The sequence below is a fragment of the Doryrhamphus excisus genome, chromosome 16 (genome assembly GCF_030265055.1).
Source record: "Doryrhamphus excisus isolate RoL2022-K1 chromosome 16, RoL_Dexc_1.0, whole genome shotgun sequence".
Taxonomy (NCBI): Eukaryota; Metazoa; Chordata; class Actinopteri; order Syngnathiformes; family Syngnathidae; genus Doryrhamphus; species Doryrhamphus excisus.
In genome coordinates this window covers 5,327,457-5,351,188 of record NC_080481.1, presented here as the reverse complement: position 1 = coordinate 5,351,188, position 23,732 = coordinate 5,327,457, and the positions used below count along the sequence as shown (strand labels likewise).

Here is a 23,732-nt window from a genome sequence, read left to right as displayed (position 1 = left end):
TTAGTGCGGCCCCCGCAAATTTGATATGGATGCTGTATGGTATCATGTACCCCGAAAAAATTATTACGTTTGATTAATGTTCATGTTAAAGGTCAAATAACTGTTAATAGTTATCCTCCCTATCCGTGTGGAAGTGGTAAGTTTTTGGCTATTTAAGTTTAAAGGAAATAACTTGAAGGCTACCGTTTAGGTCGCTAGCTCTCTAGTTTGCGAGTTAGCATGTGTCTCAAGACCCTGCAGTTGCGCAATATGTTGTAAATAAAAAAAGTATAAATGTGACTATAGTTGTGTTTTGTCATGTCTACAGGGCTCTAATAATTCTTTGTTCATTTTAATCTGAAAAAATAATTTGTCTACCCACCAACTATATGTGGTTTCTTAAGTTTTTATTATTTGACGTTTTATTATTATTATTATATTTATTTATTACTGATTGATTGATTGATTTTCTGGCCGGCACAGCTAGGAGGACCAGGGTTCGATTCCACCCTCGGCCATCTCTGTGTGGAGTTTGCATGTTCTCCCCGTGCATGCGTGGGTTTTCTCCGGGTACTCCGGTTTCCTCCCCCATTCCAAAAACATGCTAGGTTAATTGGCCACTCCAAATTGTCCATAGGTATGAATGTGAGTATGAATGGTTGTTTGTCTATATGTGCCCTGTGATTGGCTGGCGACCAGTCCAGGGTGTACCCCGCCTCTCGCCCCAAGACAGCTGGGATAGGCTCCAGCACCCCCGCGACCCTCGTGAGCAAAAAGCGGTAGAAAATGAATGAATGAATGATTGATTTTCTTAATTCTTGATTTGTTTATTTATTTTTCATCTCATTTTGTGCAGAAAAATACAAATTAAGATATTTGAGAACAGTGGAATGTTTTATCAGAGCTTTTATTGTAGAAAATCGGAACCAAAGCACTGAAAAAGTTTATTTTTCTGTTTTTAATAAATGTGTTTTGGGGTTTTTTGGAAAACCTGGAGCGGCCCAGCCTTGCCCAGACCCTAGCTCCAGTGGCCCCCAGGTAAATTGAGTTTGAGACCCCTGCCATAAGCACAATCGTATTTAAAAGTGTCCCTCCTTTAGGCCATGTATCCCTCCTATGTCTACTCATGTGACCTTACAGTCCTTTTCTTTACTGGCTGTGGTTTTATGGCAACATCTTCCAAGGGTATACATAGTGTATACAATAGCAAATAGTTACCTTCCCATCCTCCTTACAGCCAGTTACCCTTGGCGGGGACCCTAGACAGGTGCTAACATTCCGGGCCAGAATGTACCTGGACGCAATGTGATGATTTAGAGGTAGCGTCACTCTCCTCAAGTCTTTTCCCCGACTTCATCACCGGATGCCTTTTACGGTCATGCCCAGGACCACACTGGATGCCTTTTACCGTCCTGCTCAGGACGTTGCCAAATAAGATAAGATAAGATAAGATAAGATAAGATAAGATATGCCTTTATTCGTCCCTCAGTGAGGAAATTTGTATTGCACAGCAGCAAGAGTACAGAGTCAGTTAAGCAGTACAAAATACACAATATAGAAAAATAAACAATATAAACAACCCAAGTATTAACAAAATCAACAGTTTTTCCCAGAGTTACAGTGAAGAAAATAAGTATTTGAACACCCTGCTATTTTGCTATTTCTCCCACTTAGAAATCATGGAGGGGTCTGAAATTTTCATCGTAGGTGCATGTCCACTGTGAGAGAGATAAACTAAAAAGAAAAATCCAGAAATCACAATGCATGATTTTTTAACAATTTATTTGTGTGATACAGCTGCAAATAAGTATTTGAACACCTGTGTATCATCTAGAATTCTGACCCTGAAAGACCTGTTAGTCTGCCCATTAGAAGTCCACCTGCACTCCATGTATCATCCTGAATCAGATGCACCTGTTTGAGGTCGTTAGCTGCATAAAGACACCTGTCCACCCCATACAATCAGTAAGACTTTAACTTGTAACATGGCGAAGACCAAAGAGCTGTCCAAAGACACCAGAGACAAAATTGTACACCTCCACAAGGCTGGAAAGGGCTACGGAGCAATTACCAAGCAGCTTGGTGAAAAAAGGTCCACTGTTGGAGCTATCATTAGAAAATGGAAGAAGCTAAACATGACGGTCAATCTCAATCGGAGTGGAGCCCCATGCAAGATATCACCTCGTGGGGTCTCAATGATTCTAAGAAAGGTGAGGAATCAGCCCAGAACTACACGACAGGACTTGGTCAATGACCTGAAAAGAGCTGGGACCACCGTTTCCAAGGTTACTGTAGGTAATACACTAAGACGTCATGATGTGAAATCATGCATGGCACGAAAGGTTCCCCTGCTTAAACCAGCACATGTCAAGGCCCGTCTTAAGTTTGCATATGACCATTTGGATGATACAGAGGAGTCATGGGAGAAAGTTTTATGGTCAGATGAGACCAAAATAGAACTTTTTGGTCATAATTCCAATAAGCGTGTTTGGAGGAAGAAGAATGAAGAGTACAATCCGAAGAACACCATCCCTACTGTGAAGCATGGGGGTGGTAGCATCATGCTTTGGGGGTGTTTTTCTGCACATGGGACAGGACGAGTGCACTGCATTAAAGAGAGGATGACTGGGGCCGTGTATTGTGAGATTTTGGGGAACAACCTCCTTCCCTCTGTCAGAGCATTGAAGATGGGTCGTGGCTGGGTCTTCCAACACGACAACGACCCGAAGCACACAGCCAGGAAAACCAAGGAGTGGCTCCGTAAGAAGCATATCAAGGTTCTAGCATGGCCCAGCCAGTCTCCAGACCTGAACCCAATCGAAAATCTTTGGAGGGAGCTCAAACTCCGTGTTTCTCAGCGACAGCCCAGAAACCTGACTGATCTAGAGAAGATCTGTGTGGAGGAGTGGGCCAAGATCCCTCCTGCAGTGTGTGCAAACCTGGTGAAAAACTACAGGAAACGTTTGACCTCTGTAATAGCAAACAAAGGCTACTGTACCAAATATTAACATTCATTTTCTCAGGTGTTCAAATACTTATTTGCAGCTGTATCACACAAATAAATTGTTAAAAAATCATGCATTGTGATTTCTGGATTTTTCTTTTTAGTTTATCTCTCTCACAGTGGACATGCACCTACGATGAAAATTTCAGACCCCTCCATGATTTCTAAGTGGGAGAAATAGCAAAATAGCAGGGTGTTCAAATACTTATTTTCTTCACTGTATATACAATACAGTATGTAGATAATATGAAACGAGATGACATATATGACCAGTCTATACTCTGAGATCTTGCTAGTGAGTTAATATGAGGCATTATGGAAATACTTCACATAGAACTTACTTCACCTTTTACAGTCCTGCTCAGGACGTTGCTGGATGCCTTTTTCGGTCATGCCAAGGACCAAGTCCTTGCATAACAGCCAAACAACACTGTGCCACAGGATTCTTGACAGTTACAGGTTGCTTATGATGGAGAAGATCTCCTGTTCAAATAAAATCAAATCAACTTTATTTGGATAGCACTTTTCCTGCAAAGACATGCAACACAAAGTGCTTTACAGAATTAAAACAATTTACACAATTAAAAGTAAAAAACAAAGAAACTGAGTACAAAGAAAACAAAGAAACAAAGAAAGCCCCTCCTTCCCACCCTCCATACTAGACCCACACACATACACGCACACACACACACCATCACACAATCACCCACCGTAGGGAGACATGGCATGGCAATGAGGAACAAGGAAACGCCACCTTTGGGGCCGTCCACACTGGGAGGAGCTGCAGGCCGTGCCATCGGAGGACCAGCACCCGGGCCCCCCGACTCCAACAGACGGGCGGACCCCCACATTAAAGAGAGGAACCCCCAGCCGGCCGGGTCGAAGGAACCCAAAGATGGAACCCCCTCAGCAGACCCGACACAGCCCCCAGTGTGGAGGACCCCCCTGAGGAAACACTGGAGTTATTGGACATGAAGACATGGACGTTGACCACTACAAATACAAATCCACAATTTGCTACCAACAAACACAAGTTGGATGAAGACAATCTTTTATTGTACTACTTGAAGTATTACTACACTGAGCGTTGTTCTTCTGAATTGAAGAAGTATGTGAACTACGGGAGGAAGGTCCTAACGAGAAGAGGTAGAACCACTTGATGTACTTTCACCTTTGTAACCACGCCCCCCACAGGAAGATTACTAGCATTACAAGCTACACTTTTTCTACTCTTTTCTCTCCATCGTTCTTCCTTCTCTCCATGTTGGGAAGGAGCTCCATCACTTCCTGTGCAGCGCTTCCAGAGTTGTTTCTCCTCCAGAAGACGCCATCTTCACCGGTCAGCTGCTTGGCGACAGGTTTCTACCCCAACAGAGCGGTCTTGTTTTGGAGGAAAGACGGCCAGGAGATCCACCAGGACGTGGAGCACGGAGAGCTCCTCCCCAACCATGACAGAACTTTCCAAATGACGGTGGACTGGAAGTGAATATGACGGCCGACGTGGAGGGCAAGTATGAATGTGTGTTTCAGCTGTCTGGCGTCAAGGAGGACATGGTCACCAAGCTGGAGAGAAGAAGCATCCTGAGCACACGTTTGGTGTGTCCTCCAAACGTCTCCTACCCCAACGTTCACCATGATTGATCCATGTCACAATAACAATGCTTGACCTTTGATAGGATGCATGCTAAGTAGTCATGAAGTTTTCCTCTTTGCGCTTCTTGCCGCTCTACAGACAAATGGAGCATCACCGTTGTGGCGGTCCTCGTTGTGGCCGTCCTCATTGGGGCGGTCCTCGTTGTGGCGGTCATTGTCATCATTGTCAAGCGTCTCAAGAACAGACAAGGTGAGGGACACAAATGTTGTCTGTCTTCTTCTGGAAGTTGATGCTTTCATCCAGGCTGCAAAGGTGCAGCCATGTTTGACTTGACTTTGGGGAGCTTCCACTCAAAGATCCACAGAGACAGAGCACACACTCTCACACACAAACATGCACCGTGAGGACAAAGTGCATGTCACCTTCTTTCTCTTTCATTTCATTCAACTACGATCCAGCTCGTCTCTGTGGATCTTTGAGTGGAAGCTCCTCAAGTCAAGTCAAGTCAAACATGGCTGCACCTTTGCAGCCTGGATGAAAGCATCAACTCCCAGAAGAAGACAGACAACATTTGTGTCCCTCACCTTGTCTGTTCTTGAGACTTGTGGGGCATACCCACTAACAACATTGAACAACCCACCTTCAATTTCTAGCTTCAGACTCATCACCCTATCTGACACTCTTTTTACCTCCAGGACATTCTTAACCAAGTCCTCCTCCTCCATTTCTCTTCCATCTACACCATGATAGAAGAAGTTGAACCCTGCTCCTAAACTTCTAGCCTTGCTACATTTCCGCCTGGTCTCCTGGACACACAGTATGTCTACCTTCCTCCTCTGCATCATGTCAACCAACTCTCTACCTTTTCCTGTCATGGTTCCAACATTCAAAGTCCCAACTCTCAGTTCTAGGTTCTTGGCGCTCCTCTTCTCTCTCTTCTTACGGGCACATCTTCCTCCTCTCCTTCTTTGACCAACAGTAAGCCAATTTCCACCCGCACCCTGTAGGTGAACAGCACCGATGGCGGTCGTTGTTAACCCGGGCCTTGACCGATCCGGTATGGAAGTCTTGTGTTTGATTGGCATAGTTGGTTTGGCAAAATGTTTACGTCGGATGCCCTTCCTGACACAACCCTCTGTATTTATCCAGGCTTGGGACTGGCACAGCAAGGCACTGGCTTCTACCCCATTGGGGCGACATTTGACAACATGCTGACAAGGTAGGCTAAATTAACATAAGCCACCAAGTCCGATAAGCAGGTTACAGATAAGCAAGTTCACCAAGCTCCCGATCTAATACCACATCACTGAAAGACAGGAGTAGCCGCAACCCTATAGTTGCTCTTACTATCGACAGCCCTCTGGCTGAAGTCGATAGTAATGTTCACTGGATTCATCAGTCAGTATGAATCAACATTTAAAAACATGTCAAATTATTGTGACATATACATAGTATATTTATATACTATATGTTACATATCTCTCCGCATATCTGTGTGGAGTTTCCATGTTCTCCCCGTGCATGTGTGGGTTTTCTCCGGGTACTCCGGCTTCCTCCCCCAGTCCAAAAACATGCTAGGTTAATTGGCGACTCCAAATTGTCCATAGGTATGAATGTGGGTGGGAATGGTTGTTTGTCTATATGTGCCCTGTGATTGGCTGGCCACCAGTCCAGGGTGTACCCCGCCTCTCGCCCGAAGACAGCTGTGATAGGCTCCAGCACCCCCGCGACCCTGGTGAGGATAAGCGGTGGTAGAAGATGGATGGATGTTGGTTTCACCGCGAGTGTTGGTTTGCTCTGTTTCTCTACAACCTGACTTGTGACTGTACAGATGTTTCTTATGCTGGCATTGTGTCTAAAAATCACACTAAAACCTAAAATCTGGGGAAAATGTGGATTTTTTTGTGTGTGTGTAAAAATGCCTAACCTGTATTGAACCCTTCATAGAAGTTAGAATGCAAATGGAAAACGTCCTTTTAACTTGTGTACAACAACAAATGCAGTGAAATGCTTCAAGCAACATCTCATGTTTTGGCTCATTGAATTTTTCCACCAATAGGACGAAGGTGGTGTCATGTTTCACTGCCTGTTTACTTTCACTTTCAGGCCCATACAGAAATGGCAAGTCATGGTGCATATGAATTGCACGTCTGGTTTTACCTGACTAGGCCTTTAGAGTTTGAAGCCGACACTTTCAACGTGGGATCATAACCAACATGAAAACCAACAAATTATGAGATGGTGATCATTTGTACGATACTGGAACAATTTATTGAAGGGCCAAGAAGAGGGATGACAATGTCTTGGTTTACACACAAAGACAGAACGTCTTGATGATCCAAAAAAAACAGTCAGAAGAACATTTGGGGGTGCAAACAGTCCATGTGAGCTAACTCAGCCTTCAGCCTCTCTCAGAGCTCGATGCCACCGTCACGAGCTGTCGGACAAACACAAACGCAGCATGAGCTGCTTCCTCATGTTCACAGAAGAAGAAGAAGATGTTTGACTTACCAGCTGGATCGTAGTTGACTGAAATGAAAGAGAAAGAAGGTGACGTGCACTTTGTCCTCACGGTGCGTGTTTGTGTGTGCGAGTGTGTGCTCTGTCTCTGTGGATCTTTGAGTGGAAGCTCCTCAAGTCAAGTCAAACATGGCTGCACCTTTGCAGCCTGGATGAAAGCATCAACTCCCAGAAGAAGACAGACAACATTTGTGTCCCTCACCTTGTCTGTTCTTGAGACGCTTGACAATGATGACAATGACCGCCACAACGAGGACCGCCCCAATGAGGACGGCCACAACGAGGACCGCCACAACGGTGATGCTCCATTTGTCTGTAGAGCGGCAAGAAGCGCAAAGAGGAAAACTTCATGACTACTTAGCATGCATCCTATCAAAGGTCAAGCATTGTTATTGTGACATGGATCAATCATGGTGAACGTTGGGGTAGGAGACGTTTGGAGGACACACCAACTAAATGTGTCTTTCTCACCTTCACGGCTTGCATTGCTCAGGATGCTTCTTCTCTCCAGCTTGGTGACCATGTCCTCCTTGACGCCAGACAGCTGAAACACACATTCATACTTGCCCTCCACGTCGGCCGTCACATCCACATCCAGGTCCACGGTCATCTGGAAGGTTCCGTCGTGGTTGGGGAGGAGCTCTCCGTGCGCCACGTCCTGGTGGATCTCCTGGCCGTCTTTCCTCCAAAACAAGACCGCTCTGTTGGGGTAGAAACCTGTTGCCAAGCAGCTGACCGGCGAGGACGGCGTCTTCTGGAGGAGAAACACCTCTGGAAGCTCTGCACAGGAAGGGCGCCATGTGTGGATGGAGGACAACGTAAAAGTACATCATGTGGTTCTACCTCTTCTCATTAGAACCTTCCTGCCATAGTTCACAAATCTCTTCAAGTTTTGCGGACACTCTTCAGTGAAGAAATACTTTGCATAGTCTAGTTGAGCTTTGTTTTGGTCCAACATGTCTTTGGTGGGGACAGCTTGTGGTTTTGCTGCAGTCCACGTCCAAGTCTTCATGTCCAATGATAGGATGTCTTCTCCATCGTACCCGGCCTGAAACCAACCTTCACTCTCGTCAGTATCTTCATCCCATTCACAGCCGAGCGTCACCTGGAGAACGTGAACACCTGAGAGAAGGACAAAGTGTTGGAAAGCAGAGTGAAACCTCATCACCGTCAGACACACGCAGTTGTCTTTGTCATTATGGGATGGATAGAGACAAGGGAGAGACAATTCAACATCAACAAACCTCCAGTTTGGTTGAAGCTCCTCTTTGCAGTTTCCAGATAATTTCTGTAGAACTGCGGAAGAAACCTGTCCCCTGCTGTGATGTTCTTCATCCAGTCCTGTTTGGGTTCTCTTCTCCTGCTGTTGCTGTTGTAGTTGTACATCTCAACTTCATCAACGTAACCATTGTTCACATAATCTGGAATGTTTGTAACTTCAGAGGACACCATGTAGATATGCTCCAGGGTGTGCATCACTGAAAGAAAAAAAACAGATGAGAATTGTGGTCAACAATATTGTACAATTAATACTAATGTCAATTATTTTTTCCCATTTTTTTTATCAATGCCCCCTCTGAGTCCATACACGGTAAGTCAGTGGTCTCCAGCCAGCAGTTCAAGTAGCTCTCATTTATTATCAATGCTATACCAACTAAATTAGCCCATGGGTTCAGCCGTAGGCCACATGGGAGTGTGACCAATCACAGTGGAGTGGGTGTGCCCCTGGGTGGAATGAATGAAAACAGAGCATTTTGGAAATCCAAGGATATACAGCTGGAACAGGTGCAGATTCTGGAAGATCTAGAAAGCTTTGGGTGCAGGTTATTGTGTGTAGTTGCTCTATAGGAGTCCTCAACTCAATACAAAGGGCCAAAAATGATCCCTCATAGGTCCCCTTTAAGTGAGAAGCAGATGAAAACAATGAAGTGACTCGTGTTAGCTCAAAGACCGTCAATAATAGTCATAATAATAAGGAGGTCCCGTCAGAAAGGTTTAAGGATATTTGGGATCAGGCAACACAAAGTGTATTTTGGAGTGAAGGAAGTGGACTTACCAGGCGCCACGCTGTGAATTTCCACAGCCAGAAGAAAGAATAAAAACAAGTTCATGATCAGCTGTCACAAGTGTAGAATAAAACGGTGTTTGTAGAAAGAGAAAGTGATGAGCACTGGCTTGACTAGCAATCACGACATGACAGTCAATGAGGAAACACACCTTGCTCGTTCTAAAATTTAACTCAAGAATTTAGCTTGTAGGTGACGTCACTCATTAACTGGTTACGCGCAAAGCCGAAGTCTTCTAGCGCCCCTTGTGGCCACATAAGGAAAAATGGTGGAGCGGCTTTCGGTGAAATCACGTGACGTCGGTTTGACCAATCATTGGCTAGGTTCGCAGCCAAAATTATTGTTGCTTCCTGTTACTCGGTGCCAAATTACTCAAATGTCAGGAAAATGATCGAAGACACATTTTTGGTGAAATACAGACCGAGTCTTTCGATAAATATTCAGTAATGTTTTTTAAAATCAGAACAATTAAGAGACGTTCTCATCACCAGGAAAGCAGTGAAAGTCGTCCCGTTTTCTATGAGAAACTATTTTGGATAAATGGACAAATAATAATAGTACTATAACTTTTATATCATAAAAGTTATGGTTGGTGGCCATTATGACCCTGGTGGAATCTCGCCTGATAAATCCTCTATATGTACATTATTGTACATATAGAGGATTGTACATATTTACAGCAACCTACGGAAAATAGCAGCAGCAGCGTACCTTGTCATTGTACGCAAATAATAAATACTATACAGAATAAATGTATTGAAATATCCTGCAGGCAAACTTATAACGTGCTGATTGAAGAGTAGCTTTTTTTCCACAAACAGGCGTCATGTTTCATTGCTTGTTTACTTTCGCTTTCAAGAGCAAACAAAATCGAGCTAACGTGACAACACGATGGCAACATCTTGGTGCATATTGTTATCTGGTTTTACTTGACCGACTTACCCTCAATGTAAATTCGTGATTTCAAAATTAGGACAACTTAGACGTCAGTCAACGTATGTGGATCGATTCCAAAGAGGAACCAATGCCAAGTAGTGTGTGTTTCAGTAAGACCTTGAATGATTGGTGAACACTAATACACCACTAAGCCAAGGAGGAAGAAGTCGCCTTCATAAGTTGCCGTTGTAACTCTTACAAGACGCTATTTTACTCCTGTCTAGTCCATGTGGCCAATGATGTAGTATTAGTGTAAGAACCTTTTGGATTCTTAAAGTTGAATAAATACGGTGCCGTTCTAAATGGATGTGCTATTGTTAGCCGCTAACGGTAGCGTGCTAGCAAGTCAATGTCGTCAGTGCAAGTTCATAATTTGTGTTGTGAATGTATTTTATGTTCTCCATGAGATTTTTTTGATTTAATATTTTAATACCGTTTTCTGTTTTTGTACAGTCCTCATGGTGCATAAAAGGAACATCTCGGTCTGCGCTTTTTCGACTGGAGGGTCGAGTTGGCGATATCACGTGAGGTCAAGTTTGTGCTGTGCCTATGTTGATTACATTATTGTTATAATTATGATTATGTTGATACAGGGTACATTTCAGGCTGGTAATGGCGATACCGATCCGATTCGGATACTTTGTGCAAATTCACCTCACGTGTCTAGTCCAGTTTATCAAGTTCATACATGAATTAAAGAAATGAATAATGATTTGAAGTTACTTTAAAAAGTGTTCCAGTGTACTTAAAAGTCACAATGCAGAATACACAACAGAAAAAAACAGAACAAGATGATATAAAATGAGAAAATTATGTTTTAAACAAAAAAAAACCTTTACAATAAAGGATGCATTATTGAGAAGTACTATGAGAATGATATCACAATATCAAAATGGCCACAGTATGCTGTCTGGGTACTGAACACACAAGAAATAGGAATGTTTCTGAAATGTTTATTTTGTCAAAGAGTTACAAAGACAAAAAGGTAGTCAACAAAAACTACCCAGGAAGTACTAGAACCTATCATACTGAAAAAGTTTACAAAAATACAGTATATAGTTACGCAATGTGTTTTACCATGTAGTACTGGCTGAGCAATTAACAGTTTTTTCTCGTATGTGTTCGCATGTGACAAGTTAAATTGGACTTCTGACAAAATGCAACTAACAGGTTTTACTCCTATGTGCGTTCTCATGTGACTCTTTACATTGGACTTCTGAGAAAATGCACAACCACAAATTGAAAGGTTTGTCCCGTATGCCTTCCCATGCGTATTGCAAATCCACTCTTAAAAGAAAAGCGTCTAGAACAGGGGTGGGCAAACTATGGCCCGGGGGCCACATCCGGCCCGCCAAGTGATTGAATATGGCCCGCCTGTTCTTTTTAAAGTATTTCATTTAAATTTATCGTACAACCTGGCATCATGGCTTGAGCCAACCTTTTGATGGTTTAAGTAGCTGTTTTATCAATATTGTTATTTGATGTGGTCTGTTGTTTACAAAGTGCTCCTGAAAAAAGGGACACAAGTACAATAAAAAAATAAAAAATAAATAAAACAATTTAAAAAATAAAAACAAAAAATATTAATTCATTCATTCGCACATATAGACAAACAACCATTCACACTCACATAAAATAAACATATTTAGATAATAATAATAATAAATTTAATTTATAACGCACTTTACGTTAAATGAATGACCTCAAAGTGCACATATAGCAGATTGCATGACACTTTTACAGATACAATAATTCCAGGTGGACAGTTACGTGTAAAAAACATAATAGTCTGGCCCCTCATCAATTTTGTTAAACCAATGCGGCCCGCGAGTCAAAAAGTTTGCCCACCCCTGGTCTAGAACAAACTGGCAGATGAAATCATTTTTGCTTGACTTCTTATTTTAGAGGATTGAGAGTGTTTATTGGGAGCGGGAGTCCAAATATTACTTTGACAGTCTGGTTACTCAGTGGTTCTTGGGTGTCATCCCTGCCTTCGCTCATATGGATACATATGGACCCTTCTTCGAAGTGGAGGCCTGGAGAGGTCCATGAAGATGCTACAGCAATACACAGTCAATTATTCAATAGCAAACTGACACTACTGAACACACGAAATAGGAATGTTTCACCAATCTTTATTCTGCCAAACGGTTACAAAAAGGTAGTAGACAAAGACTACCCAGGAAATAGAACTTTCCACACACAATATCCTGTGAAAAATACAGTACATATGGTTACGCAATTAACAATTAGTGACATCAACTTACAACTTAATTGTGTATCATTGTGATAACAAAAGTATACCCGGGGAATCAACCTTTTAGAGCAGCATTTTCACCTCTGGGTCCTCATGTGGCCTTTCAGATCATGTTTACCGCACACTGAGCAGCCGAAGGTTTTTTACCCTCTCTGTATAATGTGCGTCTCTTTGAGGCTACAGTGCAAACAGAGCAACTGAAAGGTTTTTCTCATGTGTCAAGTATTGTCAGCTGTTTCATCACATTGGTTGTTTCAATGAACCTTTTTCCCCCGTGTGTGTTGTCATGTATCTTACCAAACTTGCTTCCAAGTCATTGACAAACAGAGCAACTGTAAGGTTTTTCCCATGTGGGCTCATGAATGGGCTCCCACTGTCTTACCAAATAGTGTTGGCTAAACAATTCAAATGAGCAACTAACAGGTTTTTCTCTTGTGTGTTCTCATGTGACAATTGAAATGGGACTTCTGAGAAAATGCAGCGTCACAAACTGAGCAACTAAAAGGTTTCTCTCCTGTGTGCATTGTCATGTGACTCGTTAAAGTGGCCTTCAGAGAAAATGCGGCACCACAAACTGAGCAACTAAACGGAGTCTCTCCTGTGTGTGTTCTCATGTGTGAGACCAAACATTGCTGACTAGACAATCCTTTACCACAAACTGAGCAACTAAAAGGTTTCTCTTGTGTGTGTGTTCTCATGTGTATGACTAAATTATGCTTGGTGGTGACTCCTTTCCCACAAACTGAGCAACTAAAGGGTTTTTCTCCCGTGTGTGTTCTCATGTGTGTGACCAAATTATGCTTGGTGTTCAATCCTTTGCCACAGACTGAGCAACTAACAGGTTTTACTCCAGTGTGTGTTCTCATGTGACTCTTTAAATTGGACTTCCGAGAAAATGAGGCGCCACAAACTGAGCAGCTGAAAGGTTTTTCCCCTGTGTGTGTTCTCATGTGAATCTTTAAAGTGTACTTCTCAGAAAATGCGGCACCACAAACGGAGCAACCAAAAGGTTTTACTCCGGTGTGTGCTCTCATGTGACTCTTTAAAACAGACTTCTGAGAAAATGCACGACCACAAACGGAGCAATCAAAAGGTTTATCCCCCGTGTGCCTTCTCATGTGTATCGCAAGTCCACACTTGAAAGAAAAGCTTTTAGCACAAACTGAGCAGGTAAAACTTTTTTTGCTTGTCTTCTTTGTTTGAGAGGATTCAGAGCGTTCATTGGCAGTGGGAGTCCGCACGTTACCTTGACAGTCTGTACGGTTACTCAGTGGTTCTTGGGTGTCTTCCCTGCCTTCACCTCCAGTAGAGCGCGAGCTTGTGCTGTCTCTATCCGATAGTGGAGCTAGGAGGGGGTCTGCTCGTGATCCTCCACAGTGTTCTACATCAGCTTCTGTTACATGTTGTAGTGAGCTGCTGTTTGGAGGTGATGAGGTCCAGGGTTCCTCCTCTTCCTTTTTAACGTGGGGGGGCTGTGGCTCCTCATGTTTCCAAGTGGAGCTCACCCACCGCGGCCGAGGTTCTTCTTGACAACCAATCTGCTGCTGGACGTCTGCGGGACAAACAACGCAAATGTCAAATAGGATACACTTGTGACTACCTCATGCACAGCTGGCCTGCCAGAGGATAAGAAGACGTAGCAGGAGAGATCCATGTTGCCAGAAAACAGACAAGCAAAAAAATGTGTCATGACATTTGACAGTGCGGGTCCTCATATCACCTTCACGGTCTGTATTGCTGCTCAAGGCTTTTGGGGTGTCATCCCCGTCTTCAGCCTCAGGATGAAGGTCTAAGAAGTGTTTGTCTTCATGGTCTTCGGTCTTCACTGACACAACAATCAGTTTTAACTTGGCAAGATCAGCCTCCTCCGGCCCTTGACTGATCCACAGTTCATCCTCTTCCTTTTTAACATGGGGGGGCTGTGGCTCCTCCTGTTTCAAAGTGGAGCACCCCCACTGCCGCTTAGGTTCTTCTTGATGACTGACTGGCTGCTGGGCATCTGCAGGAGACATGCCAAATATTATATGCTGTGAAGACATCATGCACACCCAGTGTGATGTAAGGACAAGGGGGACGTGTTGCCAACCTAGCATTACCAAAGTCACCCAACGGCTCCACATTCTCTTGCCAAAAAGAGACCAGCAACACATCCAAAGCCACTTTTTTTCACTGTTTGTCATCAGCAAGAGGCCTCATATCACCTTGGAGGTCTGTGTCGCTGCTCAAAGGTTTTTGGGAGTCGTCCCTGTCTTCAGGTTCGTCGTCATGGGCTTTAGTCTTCACAGACACAACAATCAGCGGCATCTTGGCGAGATCAGGCTCCTCCAGCTCGAGAGGACGCTCTCCCTCCTGGGTGATCCAGAGCTCGTCCTCTTCCTTTTTAACATGGGGGGGCTGTAGCTCCAGTTTGGAGCTCCCCCACTGAGGCTGAGGGGGAGGCTCTTCTTTAAGAGCAAAGAACTGCTGGACATCTGCAGGACACAAAGGATAGCTTGAATTAAAAACTGTGGTTAAATGTGAGATCATCCATACGGTCACGCCCATGAAAACCATACACTATCGAAGCATCTTCTACCATTTCACACTTTTCAAGTACAATTGGCTTTTTCAGGGTTATCATTGTTTTGATCAGGCTGACAGAGTCAGTCGGTGGTCCTGAAAACATATGGTGGCCCTCAAGTACTATCTTTAGATAGTACTTAGATAGACCCTTTTCCACTTCCTGGTGGCACCTCCGCCACCTTGTGGATGTTTTTCTGGCTTAAAAGTGCATCATATGGTGGTTTCTATCATGGAGTTGCATCATCACCTCTTTGTGCGTCTTGTGCAAAAAAACGTAAAGGTGAGTGGCCGGTTTGAAAAAAACGTATCGGTAAATGACTTAAGCATTTTCAAGTGTAAAAATGGCTGAATGATGTCAAATCTAAACATTGGGCATTCAGGAGACGCCTTCAAAGACGCACATGTTGATATGTAGTGTCCCCCACCAGCCACTAGTCGGTGCCGGTAATGCTTCATTGCATGTCAGCGCAACAAGGAACTAGCCCTGTGCTAACATGCAAGTCTCTTTCCAAGGTGTTTATGAGCAAAGAAGTTTGGTTGGTGTTTTAAATCATGAAAATAGGGCGAGATACTGTAACTATTACATCAGTGTACGTGTTACTGCATGATCACAGCATGGATATCAAACCATGCAACGTTGTTAGAGTGTTTTTTAGAGGGCTTTATAGTCTAAATAGATGTATGTAGCTGAAATTAACTAATTGTCTCGTTATAATAAGGGAGAGAAATAAGTGTTCATGTTTCACATAAAGATTGGGAATGATGGGCAAAATAATAAAAAAGTGCACTTCCCCTTTAAAACAACAAAGTTCCCAATATTCAGTATCTTTGGCTGGTCTCTTCTACGCAGCAGCACGGTGATCCCTGAGCACATTCCAACTGTAGTCAGCAAGCATTCCACAGAGTCCACTTTCCCTGACATCTTTTCTCCATCACTGATATCCTGGTGGAATTGTTGCCTGTATTGCAGCCAAGGGCTTTGTAGGACTCCAGGAGGTTTGCCACCAGCTGCTTATAATGAAATCATAATCTGCCTTGTAGTCTCCAACAAAAGTAAATTTTTGCTCCTGTTGATGAAATTTCTCTACATGCACGCATTTTGTCCACTTGCGAGAGAGATTTCTGCAAATAAAAAGAAAACATTAAATGTCAAAACTCCAGACATATGAAAATGAATGTATTGGAATGTGCAGACAGGCTTTCCAATAGAACACACTCTACCTTCGGATAAACTAGCATGGGTGCCTATTTTCACCCAATGTTTTCTTTCTTAGCCACCTACACCAAGACAAATGTCTTTTGGACTTTTGGTCCGGGAGCACTTGTAGACCAGTGGAAAGGCTAAAGAGAAGCTAGGAATGTTAGCATGTCTTCAGGGTTAGAGGGGCCCCCAGAAGGATACAATTTGCTGTGGTAGTCTTTGAACAGGATGATGGTGGTTTCCCCGACTGAGACGATTCACCTCCACCAGAAGTTGATCCCCCGTCAAGAATTCACCCGCGAATTTGCCCTCTTCAGATCACCCCACAGATGCTAGATGGGATTCGGATCTGGATTCTGGCTAGGCCATCCCAAAGCCTCCGTCTAAAGCTATTCTTTTGTTGATCGAGGAGTGCACATCAGGTCGTTGCTGTTCCTCTTCTTCTTGTGATGCTCCGCCACGATGCTTGACTGTAGCTACAGTATGGCGTTATTCAGCTGATGTGCAGTGTTGGAGTGATGTCCAAAAAGTTCAAACTTGGTTTCACCGGAGCGCATCACATTTTCCCACATGCCTTTGGGAGATTTCTGATGTCTTTTTGCAAAATGAAGCCAGCGTTGGATGTTTTTCTTTTTAAGAGAAGGTGTCCTTCCGTCTTGCCACCCTAGCCGGTGAAGAAGATGGGAGGCTGCTGTCACGTGTACAACACAGACAGTCGTTGCCAGACATTCCCACAACTCCTCCGGTGTTGCCGTGGGCCTCTTGGCAGCCTCCCTGACTGGCTTCCTTCTCGTCTCATCACTTTTGGAGGGACATCCTGTTCTTGGTAATGTCACTGTTGTACCATAGACTGACTGACATCTTTGAATAACGAGATCCCTCTGATGCTTTGGAAGCTCTCTGCGGGCAATGGCTTGTGCTGGAAGATGTGGCTACAAAAATGTCAGGAAGAACCTACTAGGACAGCTGGACCTTATTTGGGGTTGATCAGAGGCACTTTAATTGGCAACAGGTCGCACTGACTCCATTTGGGAACACAGCCACACCCCCACTTCGAAAAGGGTGTGCACTCTAATCCATCTCAGTTCTTCAGTATCTTCTAAATGTGCAATGCTTCTGATGGATATACTGAATACTGCTATATTATTGGATTTTTATTTCATTTAATGTAACTACAAGCCTAAAGCCCCCCACTCCATCAACGACCGACGCCTAGCCAACGACCTGAACGAGTTCTACTGCCGCTTTGAAAGACAAAAGGACAGTCCAGCAACCATCCCCCTCGACACCTTCCAACAGCTCCAGCTCCAGCCATCTCCACCAAGACCTGCCTTAATGGCCCTCCCTTCCCCCTCCTCACCCACCTCAGTGACGACTCTTTCCATCCACGAGAGAGACGTAAACAAACTCTTCAGGAGACAGAACCCCCGGAAAGCAGCTGGACCGGACTCTGTGTCTCCGTCCGCCTTGAAGCACTGCGCTGACCAGCTGTCTCCAGTGTTCACAGAGATTTTCAACACCTCACTGGAGACATGCCACGTGCCTGCCTGCTTCAAGACCGCAACCATCATCCCTGTTCCCAAAAAGCCAAGGACCACAGGACTTAATGACTTCAGACCCGTCGCCCTGACCTCCGTGGTCATGAAGTCCTTTGAGCGCCTTGTGCTCTCTCACCTGAAAGTCATCACAGACCCTCTCCTAGACCCCCTGCAGTTTGCCTACAGAGCCAACAGGTCTGTAGACGATGCAGTCAACTTGGCCCTCCACTACATCCTCCAGCACCTGGACTCTGCAGGAACCTACGCTAGGATCCTGTTCGTGGACTTCAGCTCTGCATTCAACACCATCCTCCCATCTCTGCTCCAGGAGAAGCTCTCCCAGCTGAGCGTGCCTGATTCCACCTGCAGGTGGATTACAGACTTCCTGTCTGACAGGAAACAGTGTGTGAAGCTGGGGAAACACTTCTCCGATACAAGAACCATCAGCACCGGATCCCCCCAGGGCTGTGTTCTTTCTCCTCTGCTCTTCTCCCTGTACACGAACAGCTGTACCTCCAGTCACCAGTCTGTCAAGCTCCTGAAGTTTGCGGACGACACCACCCTCATCGGACTCATCTCTGACGGTGACGAGTCCGCCTACAGGTGGGAGGTTGACCATCTGGCGACTTGGTGCAACCTGAACAACCTGGAGCTCAACACCCTAAAAACAGTGGAGATGGTTGTGGACAACAGAAAGAAATCAGCCTCTCCTGTCCCCATCACCCTCTGTGACTCCACAATTGACATTGTGGAGTCCTCCCGCTTCCTGGGTACCATCATCTCCCAGGACCTCAAGTGGGAGCCGAACATCAGCTCCCTCATCAAGAAGGCTCAGCAGAGGATGTACTTCCTACGGCAGCTGAAGAAATTCAGCCTGCCAAAGACAATGATGGTGCACTTCTACACCTCCATCATTGAGTCCATCCTCACCTCCTCCATCACCATCTGGTACGCTGCTGCCACTGCTAAGGACAAGGGCAGGCTGCAGCGTGTCATTCGGTCTGCAGAGAAGGTGATTGGCTGCAATCTCCCGTCCCTCCAGGATCTGTACGCCTCCAGGACCCTGAGGCGTGCAGAAAGAATTGTGGCCGATCCCTCTCACCCCGGACATAGACTCTTCGAGACGCTCCCCTCTGGCAGGAGGCTGCGGTCCATCAGGACCAAAACCTCACGCCACAAGAACAGTTTCTTCCCGTCTGCTGTCAGCCTCATCAACAAGGCCCGGAACCCCACCTGACACTCTTCACACCCCACCTCTGCCTCATCCTGCCACTTTGACACTTTGACACTTTCATTGTATATGTTACATTAACGCTCAGTTTGGACTCTTAGGAAAACAATCAGACTGCACTTCCGGAAAACAAACAAAAACAGACTGTGTACATATATTTATACTGTTATTCTGTATATTTTGTATTTTCATATTTTGTATTTCATATTTTGTATTCTCATTCTTTTTTAATAGATGTGTATGCACCTACTACACCAAAACAAATTCCTAGTATGTGTTTGATCATACATGGCAATAAACCTTTTCTGATTTCTGATTTCTAGATGTTTTACTCTCCGACCAATTCAATTTGCATTAATATTCAGTTGCGATATCCATGTCAAAATGTACTTACATACTTGCGGCACCGTGGAAAATATAATTTTAAGTATGATAAGTGTTTTTTCCATCTAATTATCATATTATTTTTTTCATATTAAAGGGTACTTCATCCTCAGCAAGGGAAACCCCCGTCCACATACTGTACAAGTGTTGCAGTACTGCATTTCGTCAACGGGTGGCAGCCGCGGCAAGAGTGGGCACTGGGGCGCTGACTCTCCCGTAGTAGAAGAGCGCATATGATTCAATGAAAATACCATTCAGTAGTCAGCTTCAGTATTATGTCCATGGTGGGTTTGGCCGCCATGACAGAGAGCAGAACATAGAAAGTTTGCACTGAGAACATGCCATCGGTACACTTCAGTCTTTAATTGATCAACTAAAATATCCAAAAAGTTCCCCAAAACAAAGACATGTATGTGTGATTAAAATGTTGTAGATCTGGAAATAAACACAATATTGGGCAGGATTTAAAGTGTATATTGTATGGGACTCCCACACCATATATCTCGACGCTGATTTCTTTCTAGTCTGGGTGACTAGTTGAGAAGTCAGTGACGATTATTTAGATTGTTGTCAATCAAATGTACTAACAATGCCATTACTGAAATAAATATTGGATTGTGTAAATTGTGGAGCAAGAGCGTATAACTATTTTATACTTGTTGCTAGCTAGTAAATACATCGTATTCTATTGTCCGCCTAGCCCCGCCCACCTCGTTTACCCTGTGTCATGGCGGACTTTCAGCTGAATGCCATACTTCACTCCGTACTCAAAGGAATGGAAAGGTCAAGTTTACTGGGAAATCCGTGGTACAGACGCCGGTGCTGACTGTGTATTTCTTATGTGATGTTCCAGGTGGGTTTGTGTATCAAAAAGTGCACCTGTTCTTATCAGCATTTGTATATTAGTTTGCCTGTTAGCAATGGCGCTGCATTCCATTGCCGTCATCTGTGTGGAATATTGGCTAATTATATTGGCTAATACTCTACATAGCTGGCGTTAGCATAAACGGCTACTGCGAGCCGCTAACGGCGCCATTGTGAATACGACCCGTTCTTATTCCAGTGATATTCAGCTATTCTTAAAAAGGTGTTTATATTGTCAAATGTTCCATAATTGCAAAGTGTATGGCAGATGGAGCTGTATGTCTACACAAATGATGCAATCAAAATGCCATTCATTCAGACGCCGGTGCTTATTTGATGTTTCAGCACGAAATAAACATTCATGGAACACCTTGAGGAACTGTCATCTTAATGTGTGTAACATCGTGTTAACAATCTCCCATTCGATAGCTGCAAAGCCAGCTGAAATGGAACATGTAAACATACCTTGAATGTGGAGCACAGTAGAATCCTGTTGTCGCGCCTCGTACCCTTCTCTTGACCGCGAAGGTTCTTCCTCTCCCGACGCCATTGTTCTTGCAAACAGCCCAGAAATGTTCCTCAAGTAGTGATGTCGCCAGATGTGCCGCAGCTTCGAAGAAAACTGGGGGAAAAAAGAGTAATGGAGATGCGGTTTCCGCGCAGGCTTGCTTCCTCGAGGAGCGGGGTCTGGTTGGTGACGTCATAACCACGTGACTGATTCAGGAAGTGATGCGGTATTTATTTATTTGGGGGGAACAGAACACAAACAATGAACATACAAAGAGTATATACATACAAAAGTGGCAACAATTTCAAGCATATTCCAGAATAAAGACAAAGCAGGCAAAAAGGACAAAAGTAACGGCAGACGATAAATAAAATGCAATTAAAGTAGCAAAATACAAATAAGGGGAGTAAAAAATACAAACAATAACTTAACCAGGGGTTTCCATTAGGTTCAAAACACTAATTGTGTCTGATAGTTCCACAGCTTTACTATCCAAACTTCAAAACAATTAAAACAAAAACAAGTGTTCAGTGGTCTCCATGTCCCCATGACAAAAAGAACAACCATGTGAAACGACGTCTAAGAAATTCTTTTGATACCCATGAGAGTTTTGAGACAGTGAAAATGACAGTGACAGTGAAAATTGTTGTGAGATTAAGGTTGGGGTTGAACCTATAAGGAAAATGAAAATTAGTAAAGAATTCCCTAATTTTAGTTAGCATAACTACAAATAGAACTTAATTAGAAAACTTTAACATTTGGGAGACATTGCAAAAATGCAAATGTCATTTAAAGAAGCAGACACATGTTGGGAAGAATATTCCTCACCAGGATGGAATGTGTTTCTAGAGTTATTTATCCTGCATATACATTAGAAATTCCTAAATCAACAACCAAATTTATTAACAGGCTGAATTTGGATTTCATATGGAAACAAAAGACACAGTATATTAGCCATTATATCAGCCTAAATGGCACCCCAAAAATAAATTGGCTTAGGTCATTGTTAAAACATCACAATAACATATGGTTCCATATCCCAAGTCAAATATTCTCAGACCTGGGGGGCATCAACCTTTTGCTAAGATGTGACTTTGACATTAAAAATGAGCCATAATATCTTCCTCTTTCCCCAACAAGTTCTACTACACTGGAGGCTCATTTATAAACATGACCACACAACATTCCCAAAGGGAATTGCCGCTACATCAAAGTTTGAAATACATCTGTCTTTATCCAAAAATGGTATGAAAAAGGCGTTTGGTCGGTGATGCATTTATTCAACAATATCAACAATAGAGGTATTATGACTTTTGACCAGTTGACTTACAGTAATTCTATCATTTGGGTATAGATAAAAAAGAATTCCAAAAGATGATCAAGGCAATCCCTCTAAACATGGTGACCACGTCATGTCATCTCTTCCCAAACCCTGACTATCAGACTCCTGACTCCTGAGAATCAGTACATATCTGGTCGTTAATTTTTAAACTGTTAATAGCATTTCTTTCTTGTCTGATCTTTTCTAATCTACAAAGATATGCTGTGCTTATGTCACATCCTCCATCCCTTGGGTTTTTTAGTATAAATATCATCCATTGATGATTGTAGAGTCTTCCTACGTTGTTTGTCCTCATCATTCAAGGATGCTTTAGAACAGATATGGCTAAGTTCCCTGATAATCTCACTTTCTTTTTGCTGTTTTGAATAGCTATTCATTTACTATGTTTGATTGAGATTTGATGTACTTTCAATTTAAAAAAATCGAATTTTTCCATGTAAGACTTCAGGTTTTCATCAGTAGAAATACTTTTTAGTTGTTCAAGGATTTCAGTACAGAACTGTTCGTTGGCTAGAAGGCTAGACTTACATTTCCAGAAATGTAAGTTACGGGATTTTTCCAATTTATATGTGACATTGATCTGTATTAAGGTATGATCACTTCAAGGTGCAGCGGAGACCTCAGCCGGCAACAGTATTTTGCTAAATATTTCTTGAGACAAGCCAGAAATCGATTGGAGATCTAGCTGAGCCATCTGGTTTGAACCAAGAGAAGGATTGGTAACCTCCAAGGATCTGTTAGGTGAAGCTCTAAACAGAGGTTATGAAAAACCACATTAATATGATGACATTGGAATTTGGAGAGGAATCTATCGAGCCACTCATCACAAACCATCATAAACAGCTTTCCACCTCGTTATGAGGGTTCTTAAACAATAAAACTACCCCAGCCCATTTGTTCGTGCCATGACAAAAATGATTAGAGCAAAATGTTGGATCTGCCTCAACAGGGTGTGTTTCTTAAAGCAAAATGCAATTAGCCTTTACATTTTTACCAAACAAAAATATAAATTTTCTTTTCACACTATCTCTTAAACCCCTAGTATTTAAAGACACACAACTAAAATTAGAAAGAGAACGAGACATAACTAAAACCAGAGTAAATAAATAGAATATGGAGTGAATGGACTGTACTTAAAGTAGACCGATAAGGATAATAATACAAAATGTTAGAAACACTAAATCCCTCCAATTAAGGATAATGCAGATAATAGCGGCGGTCTCAGAATACAATATATTTGTGATCAGTCGAATTTGGGTATGAATTTCATGTCAAGTTAAAAAATAAAACAAACTTTTCAAAGTTTGGCGATGAATGTCTTTCTTTCCTTTGTGGTTTGAAATGGTTTCAGTACATATAGCACGATGTTTCCACGCAGTCCACGTTGAGGTGAGGAGCCTGGAATGGTGACATCAGAACCACGTGACGGATGCAGGAAGTGGTGCAGATAATAGCTTCATTTATTTAAGAAGTGCTAAAGGACAATGTTTGATGACCAATACTCACCAACGACTGAATGACTTTTGGATTTCAAGAGCAATTTGGTATTCTGCTGGAAGAAAATAAATATTGATGATGATGAAAACGTTGCCGGGTTTGATCCTCCTGTGATCATGTGGAAGTACAGTATCTCTGGGCAAGATAATGAAGCCCCGGTTGGTCCTGATGCTGCATCATCAGTCGGTAAATGTGCTAAGTGAGTGCCTTTTTGGGTGGAAAAGCACTCTACAAGTGGCTATAGTTTCC

At 43.3% G+C, this 23,732-nt stretch overlaps 2 protein-coding genes and 1 pseudogene across 6 annotated transcripts; 1 reads left to right on the top strand and 2 right to left on the bottom strand.

Annotated features, from left to right (window-relative positions):
* The first annotated feature begins 4,244 nt into the window (after positions 1–4,244).
* Positions 4,245–4,802, top strand: LOC131104700 (major histocompatibility complex class I-related gene protein-like; annotated as a pseudogene).
* A 2,040-nt stretch (positions 4,803–6,842) lies between these two features.
* LOC131104035 (major histocompatibility complex class I-related gene protein-like) lies at positions 6,843–10,180 on the bottom strand. 4 transcript variants are annotated; one of them, XM_058050739.1, is made up of 7 exons: positions 10,106–10,180; positions 8,342–8,575; positions 7,941–8,219; positions 7,569–7,877; positions 7,300–7,410; positions 7,089–7,106; positions 6,843–7,014 (listed from the first exon to the last, which is right to left on the bottom strand). In XM_058050739.1, exons 2-7 carry the CDS (start codon positions 8,571–8,573, stop codon positions 6,989–6,991), a joined length of 975 nt encoding a protein of 324 aa, XP_057906722.1. In that variant the 5' UTR covers positions 8,574–8,575; positions 10,106–10,180; the 3' UTR covers positions 6,843–6,988. The 4 variants fall into 4 exon arrangements, 2 of the variants coding, with proteins under 2 accessions (XP_057906722.1, XP_057906721.1); XM_058050738.1 differs by lacking the exon at positions 10,106–10,180 and adding an exon at positions 9,154–9,565; XR_009119721.1 differs by lacking the exon at positions 10,106–10,180 and adding an exon at positions 9,154–9,566 and having other exon boundaries at positions 6,880–7,014; positions 7,089–7,245.
* A 2,026-nt stretch (positions 10,181–12,206) lies between these two features.
* Positions 12,207–20,841, bottom strand: LOC131104034 (oocyte zinc finger protein XlCOF22-like). Of its 2 annotated transcripts, none has more exons than XM_058050735.1 (4): positions 20,602–20,746; positions 14,558–16,040; positions 14,077–14,355; positions 12,207–13,908 (listed from the first exon to the last, which is right to left on the bottom strand). In XM_058050735.1, the coding sequence occupies exons 2-4, from the start codon at positions 14,907–14,909 to the stop codon at positions 12,773–12,775; spliced, it is 1,767 nt and encodes a 588-aa protein (XP_057906718.1). In that variant the 5' UTR covers positions 14,910–16,040; positions 20,602–20,746; the 3' UTR covers positions 12,207–12,772. The 2 variants fall into 2 exon arrangements, with proteins under 2 accessions (XP_057906718.1, XP_057906717.1); XM_058050734.1 differs by having other exon boundaries at positions 12,208–13,908; positions 14,558–14,827; positions 20,602–20,841.
* Between the last annotated feature and the right edge of the window lie 2,891 nt (positions 20,842–23,732).